The sequence below is a fragment of the Dermacentor andersoni genome, chromosome 2 (assembly GCF_023375885.2).
Source record: "Dermacentor andersoni chromosome 2, qqDerAnde1_hic_scaffold, whole genome shotgun sequence".
NCBI lineage: Eukaryota > Metazoa > Arthropoda > Arachnida > Ixodida > Ixodidae > Dermacentor > Dermacentor andersoni.
The window spans coordinates 170,484,760-170,509,704 of NC_092815.1; the positions used below are offsets into that span (position 1 = coordinate 170,484,760).

The 24,945-nt window shown below is 45.2% G+C and overlaps 1 protein-coding gene across 2 annotated transcripts in view; it reads left to right on the top strand.

The window, feature by feature from the left end:
- The window catches only part of kdn (citrate synthase), a 58,234-nt gene that overhangs the window by 28,734 nt on the left and 4,555 nt on the right, over positions 1-24,945 (top strand). For both annotated transcript variants that reach the window (XM_050187271.3, XM_055076046.2), the window contains exons 3-9: positions 455-562; positions 3,835-4,032; positions 4,660-4,848; positions 5,392-5,591; positions 13,060-13,189; positions 21,720-21,821; positions 22,647-22,856. In XM_050187271.3, coding sequence (XP_050043228.1) covers positions 455-562; positions 3,835-4,032; positions 4,660-4,848; positions 5,392-5,591; positions 13,060-13,189; positions 21,720-21,821; positions 22,647-22,856 — 1,137 coding nt within the window. The remainder of the gene's footprint in view (positions 1-454; positions 563-3,834; positions 4,033-4,659; positions 4,849-5,391; positions 5,592-13,059; positions 13,190-21,719; positions 21,822-22,646; positions 22,857-24,945) is intronic.

Here is a 24,945-nt window from a genome sequence, read left to right on the forward strand (position 1 = left end):
GGCGAAGTTCCTCATTGCTGCCGTCTGTTGGGCGCCGTTTTACTCACTGATAGCAGCAAAGGGTGGTGATGGCGTATGCAACGTCACCACTCCCCCAGTTGGGTGGTGAAAGATTTGAATTCCGGAAAACGTATTCAGACCCTTCAGATGCAATTTTCCCGTAAACTAAGTCCTTTCCTGGCACTAAACAAGTGTTGCAGGGTTTCTGGAATCGTATATAAACAGTCTACATGTACTTAGTATTTGCCTTTAGTGTCCCTTTAAAAATATGCATAAGTCCAGTTCATTGTTTTCAGTATGTTAGGATGTTTACTGACCTGTTGCTTGGCTATTCGTTCAGCACATTGTTGCGCTTATTCTGTACCTATCCCATGGTGTATGCATTCTTTGAGAACAAGAAAAAAAAAGAACAAAATATGGAGTGAAATGTGTTTGTGTATGTGTGTGTATGCAGGACCTGAAAGGCCTGATGGCCAGCAAGATCAAGACATTCCAGTCCCAGGTGAAGGAGTTCCGTCAGAAATGTGGCAGCCAGGTCGTCGGCGAGGTCACCATTGACATGGTGCGTTGGCTGAGGCTTTTCACTCTGTCGCTATTATGGGTCCGTGAGACGAGCAACTTGTTCCTGAAAAAAAAAAAATATAGAATAAGACTGCTGCAGCAGCATGTGTAGCTTAGGGCATGGATTGGCGTAGCCACTGGCTGCAGTGTTTTGCCATTTCTTCAAGAGCTCCATGAAAAATAATCCTGGAAAGGAAGAGCATATATAGTAGCAAAAAACGTCATGTTTAAGGCAAGTGTACAATACAAATTATTGTGGCCCTTATGTATCTGGCTTCTTGCGAACAGTCCTCGGACTGGATGCTTGGAACATCTATATAATTTATTCTGTGTTTGTTGACTAGTGTCATTGAAGACCATAACGAATGCCTTGGCTTGGTGTAGTTTCATTCAAACAATTAGATTGTGGTGACTTCCCATCGCCTAAAGGACATAAGACTAAAGGCTAAACATTCACACTGCGCCAGATGAATGTGGGAGCATCCAAGTCATGCAACACGCTGCCCAATACACTGCAATACATTGAAAAGCATTTGAGACTATGCACTAATGAGGCTGATTGCAGATTTGTCTGCACAAAGAATAGTTGAGAACTGGATGCATCAGAGGTGTGTTTGTTTAGCCCGCTACCTCATCACAAGGAAGTTCTCCTGGGTGTGTTGCTGCAGCATGTATAGACATGTTTGTAAACACGAGCATTGTGATGTCTCTGGCATGAAGGTGCAATGTCAGAAACATCAATTTGCCCTTCTTGCTGAAGTCTCTTCTCTTCAAAGCTGAATTAATGTGTGGCTGAGGAAGCTTTACGCGGTGAGCTTGGGATGACACACCAAGGACTGTGTGCCTGTTGTAGCTGGTTATGAAAGTGTCGGTCATGGTAGGTCACAGTAGGCATGTAAATATCTTAATCACACTGTGTAGTGGAGGAGAGGTCGGTCTGTAGCATGTTGTCACCATGTTTACACTTGTTGCCGCGAAGTTTGGCATTGATTAAAGGTCGTGAGCGAAAGGGGTGGCAGCACAGCTGGTGCATAACGTGCACGGGCTGTTACTGTCAACAAGTAGCTAGGAAATTACGATGTTTTGATTCTATAATTTAGGTTTTAGTTAAATCAGACAACCTAGTGTGTAAATGTTTCTTGTTGGCACTTTATTCTTCAGTTCAGAGTGGTACGTTGGCGTGTATTGGTGTGCACCTATGTGTGTGTGTTTGTATGGTGTTTAACTCTTGAATGTTAACACTCAAGCACTGGACAATCTGTTATACTAGTAATTATGTTAGGCTTAGTGTATATGATGTCAACTAGATTGTGTGCTTCATAAAGGTGTGTCTGTCATGCATAAAAGGTAATATGTAGTAACAAACTCAAAACCTGAATGTCACATAATTGCAAGCTCGTTTTTTAGTATCATACGGGCAGATCTTAATTTTGCTGAATTGGTGCTGCTACTCGGACTTCTGATGGGCCAAAGCTGCTCAATCCTATCAAAAGGTCTTGACATCATTTGAGACAGGCCAGGCCTGTTTGCTATGGTTTTCTGTGGTTGCCAACATGGGTTGATATATGAATGAATAAGAACACCTCCAAAAAAAGAATCATGAGCCATTCCAATCTGTGAAGGTGGATGACCAGTAAAGCTGGAGACGTATTCTGAAACGATACACTTCGGCAATACTATCACCGAGGGGATAGTATCGCCATCAGGCGCACACTGATTGGCTGGTTGAGCAAAATCGGATGACATGGTGCTCAGGCAGCCAATCAGCTCATCCGATTTTGCTATAACGGGCAATCTATACGCGCCGATGCCGAAGGCGTGGCCCAGAGGATAGTATTGGCAAAACTGATTGTTTCTGAATAAGGCTCCTGTTTAGCACACGACACAGAGGTGACATAGAATTTTGAACAAAGGTACGAACACATTTATTGTCCTTATCAGTGGTCATTGTGACGATAGGTACTACACACATTCTCGTATCACCTCTGTTATTAAATTAGTAAACATTTCTGTGCCTACCCAACTAGAAAGTTTTCCATGACATAAGACAATGAATGGCTCATGCCCCTTAAGCAATGGCTCATACCCCCATAAGCAAGCAAAAAACTCGGTGCCTTTGCACTCTGTGAAGAAGAATGACCAGCGAAGCTGTGTACGTGGGCCCCTTAATGGTGAACTGCACCGCCGCCGCAGGATGGCCCGGCATTGCACTATCTTCGAGATCGGCCCGCGTATGGCGAGTTTTATCTACACGCTGACACGATCTTGGGGGAACTAGCCCTTAACAGCTTCGCTGTAAAAACTCAGTGCCTTTCCACTCTGTGAAAAAGGATGACCAGTGAAGCTGTGTACGTGGATCCCTTAATGGCGAACTGCACTTCTGCCGTGGGTTGGCCCGGGATTGCACTATCTTCGAGATCAGCGCACGTATGGGAAGTGCTTAACGCCTGCTTCACCTCCACCGCGGGTCGGCTCGGTATTGCTCTATCTTTGGGATCGGCCCACTTATAGGGAATGCTTAATGCCTACTTCACCGCTGCCGCAGATCGGCCCGGCATTGCACTATCTTCAGGATTAGCCCACGTATGGGGGGTTTTGTGTCTACACAGGGACGTGATCCTGAGGGAACTAGCCTGTAAAAAAAGTTATCTAATTATTATCTACCTGAGAGTCTACTGATTTTGAAAATGGTGCCTATTAATAACTGGTCTACTGAAAATGCATATCCAAGTGATGAGACGTATAAGCTTTTGCATAGAATGAAGCGATTTTGCATCAAATTCAGGAGCTGAGTTTTTGCACATGCAGATTTTGTTGACGGACATGAAAAATTCACGGAACCCCAGCCATAAACAGCTTTGCTGTAAAAACAAGGAAATGTGAAGGTCCAGTTTGACACTTCTTTTTTTATAATTGCAGCCAAGGCTAAGTTCATTGTGATGGCATGCAATATTGTCGACGGGAAGTGCACGTCAGACATAGGAAAGTCAATTGTGTCTGGGGTATTATTCTGGACAGTGACAGATTCCACCATGTTTGAGTTTTGAGCCATCAGCGAGGGTGTAGCCGTGCTGTAAGCCAATCAAAATAACAAGGTTGCAAATCTGACAACATGGTGGAACTTGATGGTGTCCAGAATAGGCACCCCTGCACACTCGCATGTACTGCTTGCTTCTTCCCACAGTCACACTTTTTCCACCGAAAATTTCTTTATGAGGCGTGAGCTGCAAGTTTCATCATGCCACTTCATCATATGTCGTGCTGCGACTGCAGATCTACGGTGGTATGCGAGGCATCAAAGGCTTGGTGACCGAAACGTCGCATCTGGACCCCGAGGAGGGCATTGCCTTCCGCGACTACTCGATCCCCCAGATCCGCAAGCTGCTGCCCAAGGCGCCTGGCGGGGAGGAGCCCCTTCCCGAAGGCCTCTTCTGGCTACTGCTCACAGGCGACATCCCCACACCCGAACAGGTTTGTTGCCTCCTCGGTTTGTTCTTTTGTTGCCGTTTACTTTGTCCACATTGCGTTATCGTTTTGATCAGTCCTCCTGACTGACGAAGGTACCGACAGAGACCGGGCACTGTGAAAAGGTTAGGCATGTTAAGGGCACCAACCATGCTAGGGCTTTGACCAAATGTACTAAATATTCGAAAACTCAAATAGTAGATATTTGATTTGCGAATTGAATTATTCGAACATTCACTATACTGAAACATTCACTATCAGATTCGTATTCATATATTCAAGCATTCATAAACCCCTAGTTTATGGTCCATGAAACTAGCAATATCTGTGCACCATGTGCAAGTGTATCCGGCACATTTCACACTAGAGTGCTGTTTTGTTGGCGCTAAGATACTGGCAACTATTTTACCAAACAAGGACAATATTCTCTACAAGTTAATGACTGCCTTGCCTGGAAGCTACTGTGATTATTGATTCCCCTGTCATGCATGTTGCACGTTATTATTACTTCTTGATTAGTGTGTTGCCTCATTAAAGACACATATTTCCATCAGCTTCCGTTGCTGTCGGGCACACTGAATGGAGTCGAGGAGCCTTTCAGACGTGCTGGAATGCTCCTTGCCCTGCTTGCAGGTGAAGTGGGTGTCCAAGGCGTGGGCACAGCAGGCGGACCTTCCCTCGCACGTGGTGACTATGCTGAACAACTTCCCCTCGCACGTGCACCCCATGTCCCAGCTGAGCTGTGCCATCACAGCCTGCAACACTGAGAGCAAGTTTGTGCAGGCCTACAACAAGGGAGTGCCCAAGGCCACCTACTGGGAGGTGAGCACATTCAGTGTCGATGCCCGTCCAAAGTATTGACGTCATAGAGCCACACACACAAAAAAAAGAAACACAATACCAAGAACTAAAACCAAGATTGCCAAGGAATAGAGTAAAAGGGTGACAGCGCAGAAGGGGAGGGGGGGAGGGGGAATGTGGACTCAGAATCTAGAGATTCTTTCCTACTGCCTTTACCTCACATCCCTTCCGATAGGTGTCAGGACTTTTTCCCCTCTGATTTTCCATTAAGTTCATTCATTTCTACAGTATCGTTATTTTCATCATTCACTTTATTGTTGATTTCAGACTTTACATTCCGTGAATCAATCAGTGTGAGCTGCGCAGAGTATTCCGCGTGAATTTGCAGCGAGCATTGCATTGTTGCACTGTACATGGCTTATGTGCCACTGTGAGGCAAGCTGCCATATTCGAAAGACACTGGGAAAAAAACATTTCCACCACACCTTTGCGACAGAAAAAAGTTGCGCTTTCTTTCTTATGAAGGGCTGTTTGTGCCTCACTGTTTCCCCTTTGTGTGTGCAGCACACGTTTGATGACACGATGGCTCTACTGGCAAAGCTGCCCCCTATCGCGGCCACCATCTACCGCAACCTGTTCCGAGACGGCAGCAGCATTGGTGCCATTGACGTGTCCAAGGACTGGTCGGCCAATTTCACTGCCATGCTGGGTTACGATGACCCAAGCTTCACCGAGCTCATGCGCCTCTACCTCACCATCCACAGGTGCTTGGAGGGATACCTTGTCGGGCTTTCGGGAAGCGCGACACCTGGTGCTCCTACTCTGAATGTTGTTTGCATATCGCCACACGAGTAATTCAGCAGCACTAGAGCGTCGATTTTAAATAGCATTAAAACCGTAACAGAACTGTCTTTTTCTTTAATGTTTATATAGATACAGTAGATTTCAGTTGATTTGATTCCGTTCGACAGTCCCAGTCGGCATCCATACCTTTCAGTGGGTCCAAAGTTTCGTTCTTTCGATCCTGAAATTGGCCTTCGCCAGATCATTCAAACTTGGCTGGGCAGCACGCACGCATCTTACCCCAAATGGGGACCCCTGTGGTGGCTCCAATAGCGACTGCATCTGTCTTGACCGTGCTTAGGTCACAGTGATCGTGTCGAACGCATCGTCATCTCTCATCGAAGGCTGATGTTTTAGGCCTGCCCCAGAAATATTTTAAAGCGAAAACCACTATCCCACAATGAGTTATTGTGGTATTTACTAGGGGTGCTCGAATAGACAATAGTAAATTTAAAATTGAATATTGAATCAAGAAAAAGAGCCGAATATGAAATATTTCGAGATATCAGATATATCGAAAACCGTAGTTCGCCGAAGCGCAGAAAAAGTATGTACTAAGCAGTAGTACTGCTTAACCGAAATAGCATGAGATCGCCCACTTACCTGTCAGAAACAGAACTCGGGGAGAGTGCAATGAAAGGGCAAAAACATGCTGTATTTATTCACTTCGTGCGACAAAAGTTATTTTCGTTTGATGCCACGGCAGCCAAGCGGCGACGACAGCAGCCTCAAACTTACTGAAGCTGCGAGCCAGCTTTTTAGCCAGCCCCATCTCCTTGGCAAACACACGCATGGCAGATTCCTCGTTGTTGTTGCATATTCTCCTTGCACGGGCGCGGTAGCGCTGCGGAAGTCAATGGGGTGGCTTTTTCATTGCGGGTGCTGTTATCGTCGCAACGAATGCATTCATGACGCTGAAGTAACGCGCAGCATCTGCCACTGTCGCGCCTGAGTCGCCCGTGCTGTTGCTTTCTGTCTCATCATCACCACTGTCTTTATGCGACACTTCAGCAACAACAGAGGCAATGATGGCGAAAAGTCTAACCTCGTGGCCGACATCTTTTCGTGGTCGCAGCAGCGCCACCGAGCAAGTTCGCATTCCAAATGCCACACACCGTAGTCAATGGTAGATCCCTGTCGCATGCCAGTGCAGACTTCTTTGTGCCACATTCGATGACACAAACGATGTCCAATTTTTCTTCTATGCTGAGCACCCAGTGTTTTTTATCCGAGCTTCGGCATGATGCGAGTCCTAGCTTATATGACGCCACAATGCCCTCTGGCACAGCGCCGAAATGATGTTGATGTTGATGTGGCTTCACACGCAAACGCACAGGGCGCTTGGAGCCCATTGTTCAGACGTCTGAGGCTTGTTGTTCGGGCGGACTGCCCGATGGGGACAATGCACCGCCATGATTGCGCTACGAAAAGTGGAAACACTACGTGTTAACCGATACGCACGTAGTAAGCTGATACGGTTTGTGCGGATACAAAACGCATTGTGTTCAAAGGCCACTGCATCGACTTTACTACTTTTAAAATGAAACTACTGTTTCAACGGGTACAGTTTAACGAGGTTTTATTGTATAACAAAAAATGTAATGCTTATCAATTTTATGCAAGAAAAAAAAAGGCAGTGCTGCACATGTTAGGGAGTCTCCTAGCATTGCATAACAAGAAGGTAACAATTAAGCTACCAGTAACTTAGGCACACAGCAATCAAGATACAGTAAAACCTTGTTAAACCGTACCCGCTTAAACAGTAGTTTCGTTTTAAAAGTAGTAAAGTCAAATCCCCAACTCAGCGGCCATTGAACATAATGTGTTTTGTATCCGCATAAACCGTACCAGCTTATTGCGTACACATCGCTTAAAACATAGCGTTTCCACTTTTTGTCGCGCAAACATGGCGGTGCATCGTCTTCATCGGGCAGTCTGGCAGAACAACAAGCCTCAGAGATTGGAACAACGGCCTCCAAGCGCCCTGCACGTTTGCACGTGAAGCCACATCAACATCAAGAGAGAGCGTTGTGGCGTCATGCAAGCGAGGACTCGCGTCACGCCGAAGCTCGGATAAAAAAGACGACGGGTGCTCAGCATGGAAGAAAAATTAGGCATTGTCTGTGCTATCGAACGTGACACGAAGAAGTCGGCGCTGACACGCGACAGGGATCTACCATTGACTACGGTGTGTGGCATTTCGAATGCGAAGAAGTTTCTCGGCAGCGCTGCTGCGACCGCGAAGAGATGTCGGCTACGAGGTTCGACTTTTCGCCATCGTTGCCTCTGTTGTTGCCAAAGTTTCGACTAGCAACAGTGATGAGGACAACACGGAAAGCGACTGTGCATTACGTCAGCCTCATGAATGCAATCGTCGCGACGAGAACAGCACCCGGCAATGAAAAAGCCACCCCAGGACTTCTGCAGAACTACCGCACGCGTGCACGGAGAATACGTAATGCCAACGAGGAATCTGCCATGCGAGTGTTTGCTGAGAAGAGGGGGCTGGCTGAAAAGCTGGCACGCTGCTTCAGTAAGTTTGAGACCGCTGTCGTCATGCTGGGCCACCGCAGCATCAAATGAAAATAACACCTTTGTCGCATGAAGTGAATAAATACTGCACGCTTTTTTTTTCCTTTCATCGCACTGTCTCTGAGTTCCATGTTCCGTTTTCGAAAGGTAAGTGGGCGATCTCATGCTATTTCGGTTAAACTGTACTACCGTTTAATGCATACTTTTTGCGAGCTTCGGCCAACTGCGGTTTAACGAGGTTTGACTGTATACAGTATGGTCTACTTTTACTGCTGGTATTTTAGAACTCCAAATTAGTATACCAGCACTGATTACAGATAAATTTTAGCTTAGGACGGTCTAGAAAATATTTTTTTATCTATAGAATGTCTGTGTAATAGAAGCTAGTGCTTTCCCCCCTGTTGTTATGTTCTATGGAATGCCAATGAGGTTCTCAGTTTAATAGTAGACCTGTGTTTTATGGCAATCTTTTATTGTTTCGAAGGTCTTGCTTTTCAATTTCTTTTTCCCCAATATGAAAGGGCATTCCCATCCTTGCGGCAGGTGGGTTATCGTAAGGCCAATCTTTGCGACAGGCGAAAGTGCAGGCTACACATCATGTGACTCAGTCACCATTCCAGCGTAACCATCGTTGGCACTGTGTGGGTCTTGTCAGTGATTTTGAAATACTCCCCCCCCCCTCACCATCCCCCAAATGTATGCAGCCAGGCTGTCAGCACGCTAGTTGCGTTACACTTCTGCATCTGCCGTGTAAATCGAAAGTTAGTCTTGTGACCACTTGTTCGAAGCTGCAAAAATAGACTAATGTGCGTCTCTGAACAGCGTCAGGAACAACAGGCCGCCATAGCACATTTTCAATTTCTCAACGGTGAAGACACGCGAGAGCTGCGCCGTCTTTGCCCGACGTTTGTGTACGTGTGCAAGTTGTGAGACAGAAATCTGGGGACTACACCTAGGTACTACGGAGAAGTACCTACTTTGCTATGTTCGTCCCTAGCCGATCGCAATGCGCACTACGCAAGAACCGTTGCTTGTCTTATGTTCAAGCAGGATCACGACTGTTGATACAGAGTTCATAATGGAGAAGCACACAAAATAAGAAATTCGCAGCAACGTGTCATTATTCATTGTTAGGCCGCTAAAGTGGCATCTACCTAAGGCCTCACAACCCCACTTCGCACCAGGTCGCTTCGCTTCCCTTGGCAGGAAAGCTCTGTGCCAGGGTTCCTGCCAAGTGGACCACAGGTAAAAAACAACTGCTGTAGAAATGAGCGGGGCAAGTTGTGTAATAATGCAAATCTTTTTTTTTTCTAAAAAAATAGTAGGGGTGTGCAATTACTCAAATATTTGATTTCGAATCGAATGGTGAGCATCCCAATAAATCAATTCACGGATTGAATACTATCTAATATTAAATTTTCCGAATATCGGTACCTTTGGTGAATGACCCACCTGTGGTCGGTAGCATGATGTGTGCCGCATTCTCATGGCGTGCAATCTCTATCACTACAAGGTTCAACCAGGTTGATGATAACGATAGAAACTATGTATGCTGTGCGAACAGAGCGAACAACAAAAGAAGCATGTGTGGAAAGCACGGAAGCGTGTGTGAAGACGTTGCGTGAACGTGCCGTGGGGCTCCCGATTTGAGAACTGTTCACTATATTGGCGCCGATAACCGCGCGGAGCATTGCCGAGTGACATGGTGCGCATTCCCCACTTTTGTCTGCTGCGCAGATTGGCCTTAACGAGCTGATGATAACCCACAGAAACTACCAGCCGTAAAGATGGATAAAACACTCCTGTTTTTGGGAAGAAAACTGGAGAGCAATAATTTCTAACCAAATGAAGACTGCCATTATGCACAGTATGGCCCACTGTAAACTGAAAACCCCAATGCTATTTAGGACAACTTCGCTATTTCTTCAGCTTCCGAGGGCAAAAAGTACTTAATTCTATTTGGCAGTAGTAGTAGTAGTAGTAGTAGTAGTAGTAGTAGTAGTAGTAGTAGTAGTAGTAGTAGTAGTAGTAGTGGGAGTAGTAAACATTATCTACAGAAAAAGAATTTGTGTGAGAGACATTCTATCGATAAAGATATTTTCCAGACCTTCATAAATGAAGAGTTATCAGTGCTGGCATACCACTTTAGGGTTGTCTTTGTAAGAGTAGAGCATACTATACATGTCAATTCCTAGGTGCCCAAGTTACTGATGGCTAGCAAGATTCTTTAAATAACGTGTTAAGCCTCCTGAGCATGTGCTGCACTCTTTCTTGCACAAAAATTGCAAGCATAAATGTTTGTGTTAAGTTTTCTTATATTCGATTTGAAATCTACTATTTGGTATTAGCACACCCCTATAGAAAGAGGAAAAAGAATGTCTTAACACACATTCAAATGCGTGTTAAAACAGCACTGCAAATGTGCGATGCTTAAGAGCAAGAATGGCGCTGGCGTCCAACCAAAGCAAAGCGGCAGAGTCCGCATTGTTATCATCATCAGCAGAAAACGTACGTGAATGACAGCAACGATGGAATGCTTCGTGTCTATTTGTGCCCTTAGAGCCTTTATTCTTGCGTCTACCTGAGCGCATAACAACCGCATTGGCCGCATTACTTCATAACTGCATAGTCGCCATCCATGATCGCATCAGTAACCACCACAGTTTCGTCCACAGCAGTTGCGACAAACAGTAGTTTTTGACTCGTTGCAAAGCTGTCAAGGAAGAAGATGGTCACGATGGACGGAAAATCTGTTGGGGACCAGCTCACTGGTGAAAAATGCTCAGTATCTGTGCGCGGTAGTGAAAAACGTGTCTCAGACGAAGGCGTGCACCGCGGCCGCACTGTGAAAAAAGTCGCGAGGCCTTCACCACTGTGAGAGCCAGTCGTGCACGAACCGATGAGAATTGCAGTTTCTGCACCGCTTTTGTGCAAAATGGAAACGGAATTTGTGGATTCATTCAGTAAATGAAAGCTTTTTGATGTAGTAAGCATTTGTTTGTTCTTCGCTTGGTACCCTCGATGGTTTGACATTCGGTCAATTCGGACATTCTTTCAGTCCGGTGAAATCAAAATTAATTAGGTTTTAGTTTATTTAACATGTTAAACTAGCAACTACAAGTTGCATCACGTGTTCTTGGCATTCAAAAAAATGCACCAGACGGCAATCTATTGAAATGGTTAGTCTAGGCGTAAAGCACCATACCATTTGCACTTGTGTATTCACTTGATAAATGTGGAATATCAAGCATGCTTTAACCGTACAAAAGATGCCTGCCATGGTTGCTTAGTGGCTGTGGTGTTGGGCTGTTAAATGAGGTCGCGCGATCAAATCCCGGCCACAGCAGCCACATTTCAGTGGGGGCGAAATGCGAAAGCACTTGTGTACTTAGATTTAGGGACGCGCTAAAGAACCCCAAGGCGGCCAAATTTCCGGAGTCCCCTACTACGGTGTGCCTCATGACCAGAGCGTGGTTTTGGGACGTAAAATCCCATAATTTAGTTTTTAACCGCACGAAGGACATGTGATAGACATAAATTACTTAGGAGCTAAAAGAAAGGTGCAGTGATAAGGTGCTGTCTGAGAGTGACGACGATGGACATTAAGCAGGTAAATTTCCATTCTGTGAAGGTATTGTTCTCGCATATCGCCCTGTTTTTTTGTTTTGTTTTTTTGTCAGAATTGGAAGCATACATCTTTCGTGCTAAAAAATTAGGTGTGCATTAAATTTGTACTTTGTTTGGGAGCTACCCGCCGTGGTTGCTCAGTGGCTATGGTGTTGGGCTGCTGAGCACAAGGTCGCGGGATCGAATCCCGGCCACGGCGGCCGCATTTCGACGGGGGCGAAATGCGAAAACACCCGTGTACTTAGATTTAGGTGCACGTTAAAGAACCCCAGGTGGTCAATTTCCGGAGTCCCACACTACAGCGTGCCTCATAATCAGAAAGTGGTTTTGGCACGTAAAACCCCATAATTTAATTTTTTTAAATTTTGTTTGGGAGCTCTAATTTTATTTCTATGTGTAGTTTTCTACCTCGAACTCATAAAAAAAATTATTGCACAATCTATTCAAGGGCATTTGAGAATTGGGGCAATTATTTCCAATGAATCAGCTGTGTGTTTCGGCATTTTTTTGGCCCCACGTTTAATTTGACCAGCAGGATAATTCTACCAATTTTACTTCCATTTCTGAAGATGAGGTTTTAATACCTGTCCTGTCTTTCTTTCTTATCTCAGTACTGCTTGCACTGTATCCTATTGGAACTCTGTCCATCGCAAATTTCTCTGGTCAAATTGAAGGAGTTGCCCATATCTTTCAAGTGGGCACTCTGAAGTTGTGAATTTGTATCTGTCGGTGGAAAACAAGCAGCTCCGAGTTGTATTGTTGCAGGCGATACCACACGCAGAGAGCTTGTAAAACAGTGTAATTTCTGCAGAGATTAGGTGTCTTTTACAACTGAGATATTAGCCTAGCTATAGTGCTGCCACTTCTGTCATCCATGTCATCCATAGTCCTTGAAACTCCAGTCAAGTGCTACATCAGCGATGAATGCAGCCACCATGCAAGAAAGGGCAGCATTGTGCGCAGTAGTACGCGTAAACTGCTAAAACCAGATACAAGTGTTCGGTCAGCAGGCTGAAGCAGTGTGACATGCTCTTGAATTTCTGACTCAGTCCATGCCCTAATGGCAGGGCATACTTTTATCCATGACAGAGTGAGTCGACTCGAAATGACCAGTGGAACACGAATTCTTCAATCTGGAGTAAAATTTTGCTGAGATCCACTGGTGGAATTTGCCATAACGGAGACTTCGTGGTTAGCGCTTCACGTGTGTTTCCATCTCCCTGCCTGCAGTGACCACGAAGGCGGCAACGTGAGCGCACACACAACCCACCTTGTCGGCAGTGCCCTGTCAGACCCGTACCTCTCTCTGGCTGCCGGCATGAACGGCCTGGCTGGGCCTCTGCATGGCCTCGCTAACCAGGTGAGCTATCATGCAGAGTCATCTTTCCTTCTTTTCCTCGCTGCTCCCATTTCTTTGGTCTTGCCACACAATTTGGAAGGCAGAAAGAATAAAATGCTGTTACAGTTCTTCGCAAGGTGCTGATGAGTGTGGCTGTGGGAATGTTTAGCACAAGGCTGGGCGTGAGGCACATGGCTGCACGATTCGGTCTGCTGACCATTGTTGTCTTTTGAAGGTCCCCTTGCCATGTTTTGGAATGGTGAACTAAGGACCACAGTTCATAGATCACGCGGTGACGATCTTTTCTGCAAAATGTTGCCAGGAAAACAACTGAAAATTCAAGCAAAAGATTGCGCGGCCTTCTTCCCAAAGGAGCCAATCTCTGATGCAAGCGCAGGGGTCACGGCATACAGGGGCGGATACAGGATTTTTCCGAAGGAGGGGAGGGGTCAGCTTATAGGAAGCCTGATACCTAAAGCCGAGTATGGGGAGTCAACACCCAAAGAAATCGGCGCACGTGCTTTCAGATGCAAGGCAGTGCTCGACATTATTCATTGGTCACCTATAAGGATGTTTATGAGAAAGTATTTATTATGGCCATAGCCTAGTTTACATGCTCTAAGAATGGGGAGAGTGCAGTAATTGTAGCCATGCACTGTCTACCTCACCATTATGAACGGGATCAAAAGTGCAGACACTTCTCTTCTTTTGAAGTACTAAAAAAAAGGTGTGTAAGGCCGCACATGGCAATATATATAATTTTTTTTGAAATGCTTAGATCATGTAGATTACATCAGTAAAAAACGATTTTGCAAACTCTTTAGTGCCCCTGTAGATTGTACTAAATAAAAAGACAGTAGATAACACACAAACAACAACAATGCTTTATGTTTTATGTTGAAATGCGGCACTGCTTACCCAATGCTCCAAAGTGCACCAAGTCGCAAAGCCGTTACTAGTACACTTCAATGCTGAACAGTGGAGCTCCATGCGGTTACTTTATTATTGATGTCAAAAATCCTTACTGTATGACATCTGAACAAAATTGGTAAAATTATTTTTAAAAATATATATATATATATGAGGAGTTTTTTTTTCGAAATGAGCCAAATCCACAAACCGAAACTGGGTCAGATAAAACGGTAATGACAAGAAAAACTAGGCAACTTTCTCATAGAAAAACCGTTGCAACGAAATGGGTCAAATAACGCCAGGCGAACGTGTTCGCAGATCGTATTTCGTATCGAAATTGAGCCAGATCCAGCTGTTGCACGGATCAAAATGAGCCAAATCCATTTGCCCAATAGGAGAGCGCTTTTGGCATGACGTCATTTAGCCATCGCTGCCTCCTTGTCAGTTCCCGCCAAGGAGTTGGTTCCTGCCTGACAGCTCAGAGTGTTTCGTTCGTGTTTTCGCGAGTTCTTCGCTTTTCTGATATCGTTGTTCATGGATTCGGATGGCAATGAAGAGATCGGCGAAAGATCTATCCCTAGACGTCGACGGCGAAGTGAAAAAAAGCCGCATCACCACCGTAAAAGCAAGAATGCGCCGTTGCCAAAATGTAAACACGCGAAAAAGACTCTCAGGTGTGCGCTTGTGACAGAAGCATCCACTAAACGTTTCAAGGAGAAGTTTTACGAACTGTGTAGCGTGGAACAAAAGGCGTTCGTTTTGATGTACTGCACGCCAACAGCCGTAAAACGTAGGAGAGGAAAAGAAGCGGAACCTCGTCGGAGCCTTGCTGTTGTTTACAAGGTACGGATAGAAAATGGCCAAGAGATTCGTGTTTGTCGCGATATGTTTTGCGCAGTGCTTGATATTAGTCACAGCACAGTTACTCGCTATATAAAGCACAAGCATGAAAAAGGTGAAGTGAAAGCCGACAGTCGTGGAGGTGACCAGAAGATCAAGCGCTACGGTCGAAAGCGATCAGCTGTTGTGGGTTTCATTAAGCGACTTCGGGCAAGAGAGTCGCACTACAACCGGAAGAAGACAAAAAAGTTATACCTTCCAAGTGAGCTGAAGAGCATCCGAAACCTGTGGCAGATTTATAACCAACAAGCACCCGAAGATGTGAGGGTGAAGTATGGCTTCTTTCACCACATTTTTCGAGCGACGTTCAATCTTTCGTTCAGAACACCGAGGACAGACGTTTGCTCTGTGTGCCTGAAAAATGCGTATGAGATGAAAACTTGTGGAGATGTTTCACAGAAGCAGCGTGTCATAACAGAGCAACGTGTACGTACACAAGTTGAAGTATAAGGCTTTTTATTCCCTGCTGCGTGAGAAGAGGGAAGACTTGAAAACATTCTCATTTGATTGCCAACAAAATCAAGTGCTCCCCAAAGTTCCGGACCAGGAAGCCTACTACAGCCGCCAGCTCTATCAGTACCACCTCTGCGTGGTGGAAAACCAGGCAGATGGATCAATGCCCAAAGAGGCCATCCATTCCTACACATGGAGCGAAGATGAAAGCTCCAAAGGAAGCAACCAAGTAGCCAGTGCGGTACATAATACACTTCGAAGCGCTAACTTCGAAGGAATTAGAGAGGTGCGGTTAGTAGCCGATGGCTGTGCTGGACAAAACAAGAACAGTACTGTGCTTTGCATGCTTCTTTGGTGGCTCCAGAATGAGGCTCCAGCAGGTGTCTCAGTAGTTTCCCTTGTGTTTCCTGTCACAGGACACAGTTTTTTACCCCCAGACAGGGTATTTGGCAGAATTGAAAAAGATGTTAGACGACACGAAGAAATCCTGAATCCACAAAGCTACCAAAGGATTTTTTCAAATCACGGCACTGTGTTAGAGCTTGGAAAACATTGGCATGCGTACGACTGGAAGGCCTACTGCACGGCGGTGATGAAGTCGACATCCAGCTTGCCGTTCAAGATAACCGAAACGAAGGTCTTATACATTCAAAGAAATGCAGCTGGTAGGAGTCCTCAAATTAGAGCAGAGCCTCACTATAAAGTTTCTGTGTCAAATTTCGTGTCAGTGCTAAAAAGGGGAAGGTCCCTTGCACAAGCACCCATAATATGTGCACTGTACGCACACCACGTCAACGAAATGAAAGTCAGAGATGTGACCAGCCTTCTTGTGAAGCATTTCGGAAATTCCTGGCAAGACAATGAAGAGCTTGCGTACTTCGTTAGTGTCTTCAGGCGCGCCCAAGGAAATGATCCTGCGGAAGAATTAGAAGAGAGCTGCTTATGCTGCCAAGAAGACGCACCTGCTCTTCAAGTATAGTTCTATTGTTCTTGAAGCACAGCAAAGCCCTGCTGCCAATGTTATTATAGCTTTTCTGTCATTATTACATGATGCCATTCTGGAAAGCCAATTTTAATAAAGTTTTCATAACAATACCGCCTAAAATCCAGTGTTTCAATTCAATACGAGCCAAATCCAGAGTTCTCACCCTAATATTGGGCACATCTGCCGCATAATTTTTCATTACTTGTGGTCGTAAACTTGCCCTAGCCGACATGTAAAGCATATCATATAATAGCTTTGCTAGCGTTGCATTTAGGTCCGGTAACAAATTTTTGCTTTTTTCTCAACTTTTGTTTACGTGGATTTGACCCATTTCGAAAAAAAACTCCTCATATTTACATACACATGAAACATGTTAGTGCCAGCGAAGGCATGCCTGGATTAACCGCAACGATAACGCAACCACAAGGCTTGAGCAGTCCTCAAAACATTCCAGCCCGATTAGGACAGCAAACAAAGCGCTGCACGACACTGTAACAAAGAGATCGAAGAGCCACTTTTGCAACAGTTTTCTTTGGTTTCACTGCTATGTTTCACACAGTTTACAAACATGTCTCGTTGGTAGTGAGTGGTAGAGTGGTAGTTTCCATCAGATCTTAATCGGAAAGGAGACACTTCTTGAACATCCTGTGGCGATGTCTTGTGATAAACTTGCTTCAGACTAGTTCTGGTTCAGTGCCCATGCTTCGATAGACGTGAATCAAAAGGAGAGCCGCCAGCCATTCATCTGCCGTTGTCGATAGTGCAGTGCAGGGCAGAAAAGCTTCTCTCTACCTCTACACTTGTACATGGTAGGGTCCCACCAACTCACAACAGGGTCTAAATGTTTGGACACATCTTCACTGGTGGACTTGATGAAAGTGCCAATATTGTGCTGTCAGTGCAGATCTATTTCCCAAAAGAGCAGATTTAACTGTCATTCAAATCTATTTAACGGCCGATCAATTTGCCAAAAGAGCAAGCCCTGTCTCAGCTTCTCTAAATCAGCTGAGCCAATAGCAGACGGCAGGAGCAGGGCAAACTCCACTCGGTTGCTTATGGGGTAGCAAGCGTTCATCTCTTGGATCACATGATCCAGAAAGGGAATAGCAACGTTACGGCGGTTACGCTGACAGCCCGCAACTCATGGCTTCCTGAGCTCTATGTCAACAGAGATGGCAAGCTCTTCAGCCATCTAAAACCAGCTGCAGAGCCCGGTGTCGATTTGTTCGCACAGACTTGAGACGAGTGATGGCTGCATCGATCATAATGTAGGCATCAACAATGTCTCGATCGCATTTTTTCAAGGTTTGTTACAATTTGTCGAATAAAGTCCAATACATTCCTGAGGATTATGAGCGTCACGATCACGTGAGACCTTCGTAACCTGCAAGGTAAGCCCAAAGCTTTGGAAACTGAGCATGAGTTGGAACTTCCAGAGGTCCCTGTCATAGCCATAAGCCTCTGATGTTGCCATCACATCAAGGCAGTCCACAAGGCACACGAAAAGTGAATGGAAGGTTTCGAGAGGAGTATGCCGTTCCACCCACCCGGTTTTGCAGAGCCCCTTAACCCTCTTGTTTTTTACTCCATTGCCCGACTGGGAAATCATGAACTCAAAGAAGTCGGTCCATTTCGGCGAAGCGTCAAAAAAGACAGACACATCATCGATAGTGTCAAGGGTAGCTCTGGTGCATAAGGGGGAAACAGATTCAAAATTTAACAATTATTTGTTATTTTAGAGCCCATTGAAATTCTGTGTTCACAGTATGAATAATAAGAGCAAATGTAAAACTAAGTACAAATGATTTTGGAGCTAAAAATGAAAAAATGTGCTCTCAGTGTTGCCTTCCCAACACATTTAGATTTGTGTTGCAAAAAAATATGTCTCTTGCTGTCCTAGGTCCAAAGATACTGATGCAGCTATGAAGCAAAATGACCAAAAATCATGTTTTCAGAAAAATGAGAAGAAAAATAAAACTTAGTGCTATACAGTAAAAGCTGTATTTACATTCAGAATTGACTTGTAAGCCCCGTTGTAGTATGCTTGCAGCACTTCAAGCTTTATACATTTATTCATATAGCACAAGAATAGTACAGCTGTAGCCGTCCTAGATCTTGAGATATTGTTGCCACAAATAAGCAGGCTAAGCAAGAAGCTTGAGTTAAGAAAATTGAGAAAAATGTACAACTCGATTTATTGAGTAATATGTATAATGAAGTATTTACATGTTACGAATTGTAACCAGGTAGTGTGCCCCTGGCACGTGCTCACCGCAGTGTGAAATGTTTGTTATCAGAAAAAAAAAAGGCGTTTGTTGATCACCGATGCTCCACATTTCGTGCACAGTGAGACTGTTCACAGGGAATGGAATGCACATTTGGCCACACCTCACGCACGGCATATGCCGCACTGATGCGGCATCACCACAGATTCCACACGAGATGAGTGTGTTTCTATGGTGAGACTGCAGTCATGTTCACCTTTGCTCACTGCCGCATCGCAGCTTACGCTTTACACAAAGGCCTCAAAGCATTTATAGAGTCTATACCGAAGCGCGTCACCATCGCATCCGAGCCAGCCGTGGCTGTATCAGCGTGGCACTCGTAGAGGGCACTGAAACAAAGTTTTGCAGTTTATCGTGAGCCTTCTTCGCTTTCACCAGATCAGTGGACTGCAGTAGTTGTACTGGAATGCCACTTCAACACTGGCCACTGCCGAAACCGCTGTTATCTTACTCCGCACTCACGGGGGGAGGCTTTGGTGGTGCTCAGCATGGGGTAGCAAACTATTGCCAACATCTTTTAAAGCTATTGCGCACTTTCGAAAGTTTAACACCCCTAGTTTCTTCTGCTCGCCAAATTTATGGCTTGCAGCAAATTGAATTTGACATAGTTTCGCACGTCTGTACAGATGAATTCGACAATCCGCCAATGGCATTAGTATTCGCTCACGTGTCTCGGTCAACTAATGGAATTGTACATTGGGACAACCCTTTAGCAGGCTTTTTCTTCATAGCCGTTCAGCGTACAGAGTAGTGGTGGTGTAAACACAAAACAAGGAGAGTGGCTCTTCATATAAGACCAAGATGGCTGCGATCGGAAACCTAGAACGGCAACTGCGCGTGGCGGAAAAAGGCACTTTATTGCTTGTTTATCAGTAAAAATCAGCAGGACATCCACCACCCCACCGCAATGGCGACTTTGTTGAGCTCGAGGTCATGGGTTCGATCTCGGCCACGGCTGCTGCATTTTGATGGGGACGAAATGCAATAAAAACATTGGTGTACATATAGGTGCACAGTAAGGAACCCCTGGTGGTCAAAATTGATCCGGAGTCCCTCTCTATGACATGCTTCGTAATCAGATTGAAGTTCTTGCACACGAAACTCCAGAATTTCATTTAGATATCACATGTGTATCACCTACAGAGAACATGTAGCCAGCCAGAATGCAAACAACCCACAGGGTCCCGTACAATGCACAGCGTGCAAAACTGTCTTTGGAAATTTGCTGCACAGCAAAAAGGGAGATGCACAAGCACGTGGGGGTCGTGATGTAAATGTCAGGTCAGCTCTCAGCTCCAATGTGACCTCATTGGTGACCAGGCTTTTGAGCTCATGCACACAGGTTCGACTGGTGACCTTAGTGTGTGGCCCTTGGATCCATGTGAGTGGCCAGCCAGCAATTACCTTGAGCACACCTGCCAAGCTCGTTTGTGCACTTATTGGACAATAAGGAGTAAGCTTACATGCAAGCAGAAAGCCCTGAGGTCAGCTTGTGCAAAAATACAGCCTAGACTGCTGGCATCATAGTGACACATGTAGTATAGTGTCGCCCCCTGTCAGATCTCTGTGTCATCGTACATGTATGTTTTGTAGTTGTTTAGCTAGATGGCGCACCCCCCTTCTGTCATGTGACGAGCTTGGACCAATCGGGAGGTGTCATCTGGCGTGTGAGGCCTTTTTAATAATAAACGGCCACGGGTCGGCTGAGTCTTCGTTCCGGTTTTCATCAGGAGCAGTTAGCTCCGTGTCTCCTCCACTGCGTCGGTGCTCGACGCGCGTTCGCTGGCCGGGAGCCCCCACTTGCCTGCCGCTGCCAACACAACAACACACAATGCATGTTGAGCTGTGTGTTAGGCAAATCCAAAGAAGCATCTGCAGCATCAACCCTTTTGAAATTTCAAGTGGCTATTGTTCCACTGAAGAACGACACTGAGCAAATGTCTGCTAATTAGGGGTGTGCGAATATTGGGAATTTTCGTAAATAATTGAATACTAATTTTTCAACATTCGTATTTGACCAAAAAAAACTAGGGACGTATTCTAAAATTTTTGAATATTCGGTTGAATACGAATGTATTCAAGCGAACATGAAGATTCAAAACAAGTAGAATATATTGCTGGCTGTGCTGGAGCAAGCACGATTCCTAGCGTTTGCTTCTGTCTAATCTGAGAATATGTGTCTGATTTGATGCGGAGTTTTGCGACAATTTTGTGCTGCTGGGCAAAATTTGGCCTGTAAAACGAGCTCAGCCTCTGAACTCCGAAGCTATTCGGGAAAGCCAGCTTCTCAATAGCAAGGAGCATAGGTTTGCGGACAGCGAGGGTGCACTCTTTTGCAGCACCACTTCCAGTTCTGGGCTTATTGCTTGACAGAGAGTGCAGCAAACGATGGCAGGCATGGGGTCAAATGTTTCCGAGTTTACGGACATTTGATGTCGTGTAATAAGGCACTGGTTGGCGAGAACGCACAGCTAGTGAGAATTGCTCAATTTTCGAAGTTAACATGGGCTAAATATGCAATCTTTTAGTGTAACAGCTTGCTAGCCTAATTTTTACCATTGACAATGTAATTGCGATGTTCCAATTTGTTAAAATAACAAAACTTGCTAATGAATGCACATGCATATCATTATTCAATATTCAGTCTGATATTCGAAGCTAAGTATTTGTATTAGAAAATTTTGTTTGCACGCACCTAATGCTGGTTAATTTTTTATGCAGTTTCCTCGATAAAAAAAAAAAAGATAGAGACAACAGAATGTGCTTTGTTTTGAAATTTTTTTTTTTCGGACTGCCAGATTTTTCTGACCATTTTGTGGCCTTTTAAGTGTCTGAAAAGAAAAATCAGTCAGCAGCTGCATCCATGTTAAGTGTAGCAGGGTTCGACTATAGTGGAATGTGGCCCTTCATTCTCTTTCAGCAGCACTTGAAGACATAGAGCTTTTCATAGCGCTCTATTAACCTTCAGTTCACCATAACCTGTGCATTCTCTCTCTCTCTGCTTTCATGAATGCAGGAAGTGCTGGTGTGGCTGACCAAATTGCAGAAGGAGCTTGGAGGTGAAGTGAGCGATGAGCAGATGAAAGAGTTTGTGTGGAAGACCCTGAAGTCAGGACAGGTGCGTGTGTCGTCCAGGCCTTGTGGGGTTATACTTTTTTTTTTCAGCTTCCTCCCTTGCCCTGCACCCCCCTCCTTTATTGTGCTATAGGGTGTCTAGCAGCATCCTCTAGGTTGAGTTGTTTGCCTGACCAGTAATTCGACGCTGTTGAAAGGGCGCCACCATATTTATGCTAATATTTTCATGACTTTGGATTCAAGGAGCTGCATATGTAATTTACAGCGTTACGTGAATGATACTACAGAAGTTGGGCCATGAAGAAACACAATAAGAGAGCATCCATCAACCGAATGTGTAGCTCGAAGCCAGGCAGGGAAATGGAGTCAGCTGCATTTTGGCTGCTTCATTGAGGTACCCTCCCCTGTTTCATGTGCTTGCACTGTTAAGATACTCGTTAAAACTGCTTTCGGGTCCCGCTTCATTGGAATCACTCATCAGTAGCACCTTTAAAGAGAACTTTTAGTATGAAGACACTGGAGCATCAAGTCCAGGTTTAATGCTTTAATACTGCTGTTAGCATTTTATGACGGTTATGAGCATTGAATAAATGTCTAGACAACCTCGACACAATTAGCTGAATCAACCATTGAAGTTGTGTGAGATAGCTGACCTTGTGGTACAGCCTGAAAATGTGTCGAGGGCTGAAAGAACCTGTAACAGTCGGCTATGCAAAATATTCTGCAAGCTCTGGCGACATCCTGAGTCGTCTTCCGGCTCTACGGCACCGGTGCTTCCCGCAGTAGCTGCCGCCCAGCGCGCCAGAAAGCTCTTGCCCTCTGTACACTCGCCTCGTGTTGATTCTGATATCCCATGCATGATCGTCAGGTGGTGCCTGGCTATGGCCATGCCGTCCTGCGCAAGACGGACCCACGCTACACGTGCCAGCGGGAGTTTGCGCTCAAGCACCTGCCCAACGACCCACTCTTCAAGCTGGTCTCGCAGCTCTACACGGTGGTGCCTCCCATTCTGCTCGAGCTGGGCAAGGTCAAGAACCCGTGGCCCAATGTGGACGCACACTCCGGCGTCCTCCTACAGGTACATTGCCTCCTCTTTGAGTGGGTCCACGTGGGCAAAAAAAAAAAAAAATAGTGATAAGGAAGACCAAAGGGATTAATTTTTTTTTGATCAAGTAACTGCATGAGGTCAGCAGACAATGTAGCCAAGGAAAGCGTAAGGAAAAATTTCTTTTTCTTTAATTGAACTGTTGAAGCATCTATACATGAGGCCTACATTTCTGCCAATCTTACTGTTTTTAATAAAAGGAACTGAAAGCGGAAGTAAAGAGAGTCTCGTTGCCCACAACCTTCGCATGATGCTTGCAGTGCTGCACAAATTGAGCTACAATGATGGCCATCCCTTTGTCCGATTTCTTAGATCCTCGTGTGTGTGATTGGATTATCAGGCCATGCGAGTGTTAGCCAGTGTCACTTGTGGGCATTGCAGCAGTTGTGGAATGTCTGGTAAACTGGCGACTTAGTGCTTATTTTTGGGGCTTGCCTGGTGTGGCACCAGCACATTTAATTATGCAAGTTGCCCACACAACAGTTGCAGCTGAACCCTGTGGGATTTCTGCGATATAATCATTGCTGGACACAACCTTCCTATATGTTGGATAGGGACACGGCAGAGGTATTGAACCAGGAAATGCTGGTTCGGTTTGGATTCAGGGTGCTTCAATGCTGTCCTGTTCAATCAGCCTTGCGAACTCCACGGCTAGAATTTGTAAATTGCAATATGGGCCATAATGTGATAATCAGTTAGAAATTAATTAGTGAATTTTTATTAATTAGTCAATTTTCAATAACAATTTCTTGTGCAAGTATTGTCCACTGCTTCGAGTAGACCAGCTCGTCAACTAGAATTGTGATATCTGCTACAGGCAACTTTGAAAGATTTTTGAAAGTGTTCGCTGAAACACCCTGTATTTAGGCGCATACATATGAACAAGTGCAAATAAGAAAACATGTTAAATAATGCATGCAATACCAAGTCATTCTCTGATGACGACAGATCTGTAATGCTTCGTCATGTACACTCGCCTGCCAATAATACGGGCGTGCTTGATTATTCGGACAGCTTTGCGGCAACCCACTACTGGCGCCATAAACTTGGCGTATAAGGACGACCGAAATTTCCAACACCTTACGGCACACTGTTCAATAATGTGGATTTCAACTGCATGACCATGGTGGCTAATTTGGCCACTCAGCCAAGCAGAAATAGCTATACAGTAAACTTCCATCAATTCGGCTCTGGTTCGATCTCGACCAAAAGTCCCGGCCAGCGCCCATGCTTTTCTATGTGGCCAAACTTTCAGAATTGCGATCCTGAAATTGGCCTTCGCCAGATAATTCAAGCTTGAGCATTCAGCATGCGCAAGCCTGACCCTTACGGTGATCTCAGTAGCGACTCCTTTACTGGTAGTGCCTGTATCGGCACAGCTTAGAGGACATCAAACGTCTTGAACACACTTCATCCCCCCTTAAAAACACCTTTTTTCGACTTGCCCTAGGAATGCTTGCAAAGAATAATGGTAGCTCCCGATGACCTACTGCGGTATTTGCCAAATTCTCAAGCGCACTACTCCCCCCAGGGAAATTGGCCCAAGAACCATGTTTGCGGCGTTTGTATGCTTTGCCGAATAACACCACAGCGATGCAGCAAAGCGGACTTAAGGGACTTGGCCGCCATCGTGCATCCCTGATTAGACCCTTGCCCATATTTCTTACTTAAATATCAGGTGCATGCTAGATTTCTACCTTGTTTAGCAGCCTTAATGTTATCTGTATGTTAGCTTTCTACTTTGGACACGTGGAAAGCACGTGTGCATTTGATTTGGGGACGTGTTAGAATCGGGCAAATACTGCCAAATGAATCATTTGGTTTTGACACTTATGTTTTTTGCGCCTCTCGTTTAATTCGACCCGCAGGATAATTCGATCAATTTTGTCGGTTCCGTTAGAGTCGAATTGATGTAAGCTGACTGCGTTTTGTTTTGATAAATCACTGGAATAGTTGTCGGCCATGTCGCCAGCGCCCCCTTGAAAGTGAAGCTAGTGAAGCCTAGTCGTTCTGGTAGTCGCCGACCGCATTCAAACTCCAAGGCAAGCATAGGACAAACAGC